This window comes from Scardinius erythrophthalmus, assembly GCF_964197995.2.
Source record: "Scardinius erythrophthalmus genome assembly, chromosome: 15".
Taxonomy (NCBI): Eukaryota; Metazoa; Chordata; class Actinopteri; order Cypriniformes; family Leuciscidae; genus Scardinius; species Scardinius erythrophthalmus.
The window spans coordinates 21,467,214-21,475,982 of record NC_138235.1 but is presented as its reverse complement, the minus strand read 5'-3'; the positions used below and the strand labels follow the sequence as shown (position 1 = coordinate 21,475,982).

General features: G+C 37.9%; 1 protein-coding gene across 1 annotated transcript; it reads left to right on the top strand.

Moving 5' to 3' along the window:
- Positions 1-1,583: 1,583 nt before the first annotated feature.
- ppdpfb (pancreatic progenitor cell differentiation and proliferation factor b) lies at positions 1,584-3,731 on the top strand. Its single transcript, XM_081386059.1, has 5 exons — positions 1,584-1,889; positions 2,436-2,528; positions 2,616-2,693; positions 3,079-3,178; positions 3,336-3,731. The coding sequence occupies exons 2-5, from the start codon at positions 2,474-2,476 to the stop codon at positions 3,457-3,459; spliced, it is 357 nt and encodes a 118-aa protein (XP_081242185.1). The 5' UTR covers positions 1,584-1,889; positions 2,436-2,473; the 3' UTR covers positions 3,460-3,731.
- Positions 3,732-8,769: the final 5,038 nt, after the last annotated feature.

Below are 8,769 nucleotides of genomic sequence, written 5' to 3'. Positions count from 1 at the left end.
AATTATTTTAATTAAATTCTGTGTTACAAACCAATTCTTATCGGACCAAATTTGAAAACGGTGACAATACTAAAGGACATCCAAAAATAAAAATACAATACAAAAAATAAAACCATGCAGCTGTCAGTGTCTAGTGAATACAGTATTATGATTATGTATATAAAAACTTAACCGAAACTCTCCTTCCTAGCTCAAAAGCAAACATCTGCGTCAGTCTCACACGATGACTATGAGTAAGCTGGTTTTATTCGTCAAACGCAGAGCTAAATCTGATTCGAATAATCAATTACAAACTAAATCACAATATTAGTGTAATATGTTTAAGCTCAATTAAAGAGCTGTGGGTATTATTTGTTTTACAAATGATAAGTGGAGTTATTGAGCAAAACACTACTTCCCTGACCGGGAATCGAACCCGGGCCGCGGCGGTGAGAGCGCCGAATCCTAACCACTAGACCACCAGGGATGCGTATGATAATAATTTGTTGAATGTCATTAAAACAAATTACCAAACTTATTAAAATGCTATATGTATTCATTATGTGCATTTATTGATATTGTTATCCGGTATTATTCACAAAATTTGTTACAAGACCAAATCTTGGCAACACTTTCATTGTTTCTGAACATTTCAGAAAGAAAGCACCAACCCTCCCGTCCTTGATTTCCAGTGTTGCCAGATTGGAACGGTGATTTCCAGCCCAAAAGCTCACCAAAACCCGCCCACTACAAGAAAAAACCGCCCAAAATTTTACTGCCAAAATAATATGATATAATTTCATTACCATGTCATTCAAGGTTGATAAGCACAATTTGTATCTCCTTAAAACAAATAACAATGATAAAAAAAAAAAAAAAAAAAAAAAAAAAACCAGGAAAACAGATCAAAACGGCAATAATTAAGGAGAATTAGCCAATATGACTAAAATGTCCAGATGGACACTGTCAAAACGGCAATCAAGAAATGAACCGATGACTTTAACCCTAGGAAAGTACACAATGCAGAACATAACGCAGAATTTAGCAGTCAAAACTGATTCATCGTTGATTCAAACCTTTTTCAGCAGGTGTCAGGGGCGAGTATAGTGCAGTCTGGACGGTGTAAAGTTGACGATGTCTGGTACAGTTAGGCTAGTGTGCACATGACCATGGACATAACTGTGCTCTCCTCTCAGAGTTATAGTCACCATCGATATCTCCCACCACGTGTACATTTTTAGAGTTGCTCACTATCTCACTCTTTACTGTGTACATACAACTTAGTAGAGGCATTAGCCATCACTTGAATATACAGCTACAACTTATCGCGCTCAATCGCATCTGCCTGCTGATCGCTGATTGGCTAAAAGTGCGTGCTCGTCGGTGATGTCAACACCAATGCCAGCTGACTCTGCATGGGCGTGTGTGTACAGTAATGTCATGATGACTGATTTTATGGACTACATGCACACTTTATTTTAGTTTTTTAACCAATTAGACTTTAAAATGTAGATGTTTGAAAACCGCCGAACTGATCCCAAACCAGCCCAAATTTTGTCCACCCGCCCAAACCCTTTTTTACCCGCACAATCAAATTCAAAACCGCCCAATTGGGCGGGAACCCGCCCAATCTGGCAACACTGTTGATTTCGCTGGTTTGATCCGGTTTCACGCGGAGCTGTTTATATAGAGGAGAGAGACGCCCCGCCTCCATTCAAACGTCTCTGTATAAATGGCAGCGAACGTGTTGTTTTTGTTAGACAGCATTGCGGTAGTTATTTCCTGACGTGGAAGGTCTTATCCATCCAAACCTTTTCAAATGGGCCCCGTCGCCTAGCGTTTTCTCCCCAAAGCCTCCGACTGAATCGAGCAGGGTGCTTTAATAACATCAGCACGAGCGGCAAAAGAAGGTGAGGATGTGGTCTTACACCTAATATTTTAAAGGGTGGTCATTGTTTGGGCTAGAGAATCTGAGCCAGAGTAATGTACATTTAGTCTATCACTGTTAATGCTATGCATCTTGCTGTAGTGCTCTACATGCATGTTTTTTCATGTTTGGGGCAAAATGTTTCTTTTGTGAGTGCATGACCATGCCCCTCAGTCTCAACTGCCAAAATTCCTATGGGCTTAGCTGCTACTGTAAGTAACTTCCTCGCGTAGTCTTCTGAAACATGCGGTGGAAAGCCTTTTCTTAATGAATGCCTTGTGTGGCATAATGTCACTTAGGTTAGTATTGTGGTTTGACTGTAAAACCTAATGAGTAACCCTTACAATAACAATATCTAAACAAAACAAGGTGTCAAACCACACATTAGTGATACAACCTCTTAAATGCCTTCTTTTGAGTCGATCTGTATTCATTAGAAGCATTTTTTCAGGGTTAAGAAGGTAAATAATAGTATGGTTGCTACAGAAGCTGTCATATCTGACCAAATCTCTTTTCGCTCTCCTCACAGGGTTTCCATCTAAGTCACGATTTACACAAGTCTGTAAAATGGCAGCCATCCCAGCTAGTGGTTCTCTTGTTGCCACTCATGACTACTACAGAAGTAAGTATCCTTGACTGTTATAGTAAATGCACCATTAATAGTTGATGTTATACTGAGAATTTGCCTTATAAGACTGTTTCTTTTCAGGGCGCATTGGCTCTACATCCAGTAGCAGCTCATGTGGCAGTTCAGAGTACAGTGGGGAGGTTATTCCACATCATCCTGGTCAGCTGCATTTCATTTCAATCTCTCTTCAAGCCCCCGCCTAAATCAATATTTTATTGCAAAAGTTTTGACAATTTACACGCATTATGCAACCATTTGCACATTCACCACCCACATCAGCTCTGTTCTCATAGGTGTCCTTCTGATTGTTTTGGGTAATCAACTTTTGATGAAGTCACTTCCTTTAATTTAGAAAGAGGACTGTTGCTTAGTCATCTGGCAGGGCTCTGGTTAGGCCATATACACGCACCAGCCTACATGTCTGTTTAGAGACTCTTTTAACAGTGATTGTGTTAGTGCTAGTGTATTTGTATACTAAATCCATTCAAAGATTAGGAAAGACTGGTGGTGTTTTGTTCTGACCTGTTGTTTAATTGTGCTTTAGGTCTGCCCAAACAGGATTCTGGTCATTGGTGGTCCAGTTTCTTCTTTGGGAAGCAGAACCAGCCTGGTATGGGAACTCTTACTGAGGAGGCGCAGCAGAAGTGAGTCACTGGATTGAGTTTCACCTAAATTGGTGCATGTAACATGAAGGCCTTGCCAAGTGCTGATTTGAAATGCCTATGCAGTTGCAAATTTGTAACGAGGTATCAGTTTGTCGTATCAATGGCTACAATTCTTAATCTGGTTGTCTCTCTGCAGGTCAGGGGTGGTGAGCGTGACCAATGGGCAGGTGACATGTGTCGCCCGGGAGATGGTGATGAGGCAAGCGAGCGAATGTAGCGATGGAGGCAAGTCGGAGGCGGGGAGTTCTCCTCGTTCCTGAATCCGAGACCAGATCAGGACACCAACGCTAGGGGACGGAAATGGTTCCCTTTTTTATTTTATTTTCCCATCCATATAACTGGCTGTTTTAGTACTTTTTCTTTTTGTATTCATTGTTTTTTTTATATATATATATCACGTAATAAATGAAAGAGCTGAAACTTGCAAATATTTTGTACATTTTTACACATCTGTAACTCTGGAGATTTTGTTACTCGTTTTTGTCTTAACCTGTGTTTTTCAGCACAATAAATTGTCTTAAACAGCCCACTACTGCTACTGTACTTTGTTGTGTATATAATACATCAACCATACACCATCCTCATACATTTGAGGGAAAAGACCTCCTTTTCCAAAAATCCTTTGCTATGCATTTAGTAGTTTACTGGAAGGTGCAGTTGAAATTGAATAATAAAAGCTGAAAAATATATGGGGTCTTGGGGAGAGACTGCAGTCATTGTCCATTTCTTTTGCACATGGTTCTTTTATACTCCATGGTAATCGGGAATTCTGTATGTGTGTACATTACAGCTGATTTGTATTAAATTAATTCTAAATGTACAGTGTGGAGGAAAGGCTCCTGCATTTTGTTCATTTAAAAGAATGATCAGATTACATAAGCATGCAGACACTAAATTCAGCAAATGCTTTCAACTTGGACAAACCGACTGTTTGATCGTAACTGAGGGAGACAAAATGTCATGGCCATGAAGAACTGCCCTTGAGTGAAATGTCAGTTCCCCTTGTATAGAAATGATCCAAGAATAATTTAAAAAAGCCAACAGTTAGTTTTTGGAGAAAACGTTTAATTCAAATAAATGCATTGAGCTCAGCATCCTTTTGAACAGGCTGAGCTGCAGGTCCAGGAAATAAAAATAGGTTCAAAATGCTCTTGAGTGGAATAAAGTATTTTAAAGACATTTTACTAAACTAGTGCATTGCTTTCTGAATCGAAGACACCAAGTACTTCATACCTGGACATGGTTTATGAAACCCCAAAAGGACAGAATCTAGTGCCTGTGGACTTCAAAATATGCAGTGTGGGCGGTAGACCCAACAGTGAGTATGGAAAACTGCTCTGTAGAGATGACGTTGTACGGCTTTGTTCCCATGTGTACATGGATTTTCCAGGTCACTAAGTTCTGATGGTTGGTTAGATACATGGAAAAGCCTCTTTGTGGCATGCTGACTCTGTTCTTTTTCAGGCATCATTTTTCCTTTGTTCACAGCAACAGGACCAAACTAAGAGACTGTGACAGATGCTGTGTTATTGATAGTTTACTTTAATGTACTTTTTGAAATGCAGAATAGTTGGATGACCATTAAAGACAAATCAGTTTGCTCAATTGCCATATTGGCTATTTTCTATTTAGGCAATAGATACAGTTCCTATGAATTTGAATGATGAAAGAGCAAGATCTCCTAAATTAAAAACAATATTATAAATTATTCTCTGTCAAATCACGTTACATTTCAGGTTGGTCCAGCTAACGAGCATGCAAAATAATAATAATAATAAATAAAAAAATAAACAGGCAATGGCTATCTTAAAAAAATAGATATTTTAACTGCAAGCTAGGACCGTCTTCCTATAGTAGTCATATTGTGAGCTGTTGGTGGGAATATGCTTTGTGTAAATTAAGCAGAGTGAATTCAACACATGACTAAATGGACATTACACAGTATAATTACACACCCGTTCAAAAGTTTGGGGTCAGTAGCACATTTGTTTAAAGAAAAAAATATTACTATTTTTTATTCAGCAAGTGTGCATTAAATTGATCAAAAGTGACTGTAAAGACATTTATAATGTTACGAAAGATTTCTATTTCAAATCAGTGCTGATCTTTTGATCTTTCTATTCATCAATGTATCCTACCAAACATTATCACAGTTTCCACTGAAATATAAATAAGCACAACTGTTTTTAACTGATAATGATAATAATGTTTATTGAGCAACAAATCAGCATATTAGGATGATTTCTGAAGGATCATGTGACAGAGGACAGGAGTAATAATGCTGAAAATTCAGCTTTGACATCACAGGAGTAAATTACATTTTAAAATATATTCATTTATTTTAAATTCTAATAATATTTCACAATTTTACTGTTTTTATTGTATTTTTGATCAAATAAATTAAGCCTTGGTGAGCATAAGATACTTACTGACCACAAACTTCTGAATGGTAGCAGATAAACTAATTTGTTGTTTTCTAACATGCAAGTCTTCTGCAGACAATGCAAAAAATAAAAAAAATCTACTAGGTAATAATCAGCAGAACATATAAGTCATACCCTTTTTTTCCAGCACTCTATGCATTATTTCTGTGCAGGTGTCTACTTGACCACACGATCAGCAGGACTTATCCGTTTGGAAGAGGTTTCGCTTGACGTCTGGTTCCTTAAAACCACATTTATTGTCCAGCGATTGTTCATAGGCCCTGAGAAATCTGCATTCAGACAGGAATAAAGAGACATTCTTGTCAGAAGTGCTAAATGTACATCTAGTTAGATCAACAGATCTCAGCTGAACTTCTACCATACCTTGCTGTTTGGGTTTGGTCAACCAGGCAGTCACTTGTCTTTGCTCTGGTTCCATTAAGTTATCAGAAAGACTATTGACTGCCTTCATTTTGTCTGTTGGGTAGATGCCTGCAAACAAAATCAATCACACACTCATAAACACATGAGAAAATCCTCTTAATCCATTTGATAAAAATAAATCTGAATTTGCACTTTATTCAGCATTGATAAATATTTTAAAGTCCCCCTGTGGTGAAAATTCAGCTTTTAATTTTGTTTTTGTCTATGTGGTGTTTTTATGCTTTAAGACAAACCATGTGCATATTCACAAGTCGACACCATTGCTGAGTATTTCCTCCTTAAAACTGCAGTGATCTGTCTTAAAAACGCGGTTTGAAATCGCTGGTGTTTCTGACATCACAAACTACCTTGTAACCAATCAGGATCTCAGTGGATCTCTGAGCTGGTGTGAGTGAGTGGAGGCGGGGCTAATTTGCATATTCATAGAACCTCATATACTAGATGAGACAAGGGTGTAGAGTTACATTCAAGCTGTTTTCAAGGAAAAAACATTTAAATATGTCATTTTGGTGATCAAAGATGAGTTTTAAGGGATAGAATTATTGACTACAGGGGGACTTTAAATGTAATTTTAAACATTTTTGTTTTCTATTATTTCTTACGATGTTTTTAGTACCCAGTAATGTTTAAGCAATGTAATTAGGTCTATTTCTGTCAATTCACAAAAAGAGGAGCAATGTTTTTATTTGTTCAACAAATAAGTCAATGACTATGTCAGTTGATAAGGCTAAAATAGGAACAGTGTGTGCTGTACATTCAGGTACAAGTTCATTCAGGAGAAATAAACAGAGCTTTGGGAAACTGCAGACAGTCAGAATTACACGTGTCCTGTAGCTGGTTAAACATCAGAGAGCTAAAAATAGTGCTGCACTTACTCCGATAAAACTCATTCCGAGCGAGCAGACACACGGGGGCATTTACGGTGGTCATGGTCAGCTTTTATGTGTAAATATGACAGAACCAAATGCTCGGAAATGGAAGTGTTCTTTGGAACCTGGAAAAATATAGCAAAAGAGGTGGATTTAAGGTCAGTGCTGAATAAACTTTATTTGTTTTATGGTCAGGGAACAAATATCCTCATCAGAGCGACATAAACATGATAGAAAAAAAGAATTCTGGGAAAAAACCTGGTCAAAGTCCATTTTGGAAAACTAAAATCTTATCATACTTTAGACCAAACTTGTTGACGCCACATAAAACAAACATGCTGATTGTAGGTGCATCACAGGTGTGTCAAAAGTCATAGAAAGAACCTTTGTCCCAGTTTTGCTCAAATTGTAAACAGAATCCGTTGGTCCTATGTAGGGTTGCTGTGCACATAAGCTGTATTAAATATGTATGGCTTTGCGTGAGCAACATCGATGTTGTTCTGAGTAGCAGCATGGCTGTGATTTCGTCCACAGCAAGTTTCTAAACGAATCAGTGTTTTTGAACAAACCGGGTTGAGTGAATGATTCAGTGACTCTTTCATATAGAGAGTCACTTGTCGCCACCTACTGGGGAATCAATGTAACTCACACAAAGAGTGAAAAACGGTATATTATGTCTGCCTGATGGGAATACACTAGGGCTACTGATGGCTGACACTGTAATATGATTTGGCATAATTCCTGTTTGACTGACAGCTTACTCTTCGTCTTCAGGGTGTGTTGAAGTAACTCTACCAAAATACTTTTCCAACTCTAAAAATAAAGTCACTATACCTTCACACAAACAGTCTGAGAGAGAACAGAGTGTGATCATAGCTGGATGATGCTAATTATGGAAATGAACTTTACTCTATAGCCAGCCAGAAGTGTATAATTTGATCTTGTCTTATATATTGGGAGCCTTGTTGTGATGCTGAATATAAAAGACAATGCTTCTCAACAGATCTGCAGTCTCCTGCATGGTTCTTTTTTATTATTATTGACTCATAACAGGCTTTTTAGCCTGTTAAGGCTCTCTTAAGCACTAATCCTTCACTGAGTCAACATGAAATTGGTCTTGAACACAAAAGCCTTTGTGTGAAGGAGGTGTAATCCACAATGACTTAACACCAGTGGAAACTACGCTTCATCAGCACACTCTGATCATTTTAAAGAGCGAAGCAGTGAGGGATTAAAGGAAAACCTGATGTCGTTTAATCTCATTTGAAAGATCATAAAAGGTTAGCACATTAGAGGTGTCTGGAATTGAATGCAGCAGTCTGAAAAGTTAATGGAAAAGGGTGTCATTCTTCTATAAAGATCGATGTCCCCTAGGCAGTTTACAAAGACCAAAAGACAAAAGTTTTTCTGTGAATTGATGTATGTGTTGGGCAGTTGTGTATGAGAGAAAGACAGAATGAGAGACAAAATAATGAAAGTAAGAGAGACAGAGAGCTGGCCTAGAAAGAGCAACAAAGAAGCAGAGGAAATCTAATCCTCACAGATGTGAAAATTCCCCTGCTAAACTCCATCCGCAGTCAACAAAACACATTAACAAGCCCCATTTCTAAAGAAAAATTAAAAACAACTTGACTCAATTCAAAAAGTCCTGGACAGACGCAATTTCCAGAGACCTGCTTGGTTAGTATCATGTCAGCCTATTAGACATATCTAGGTCAGTTTATATATACAGCTTGTGGTTATACAGTCGGCTTAATGTTTTTAAGTGTTTAACGTTCCTTCAAATCTAAAAACAGTCACGTTGCTGATTATATATCTGCAAATCAGCCATTTA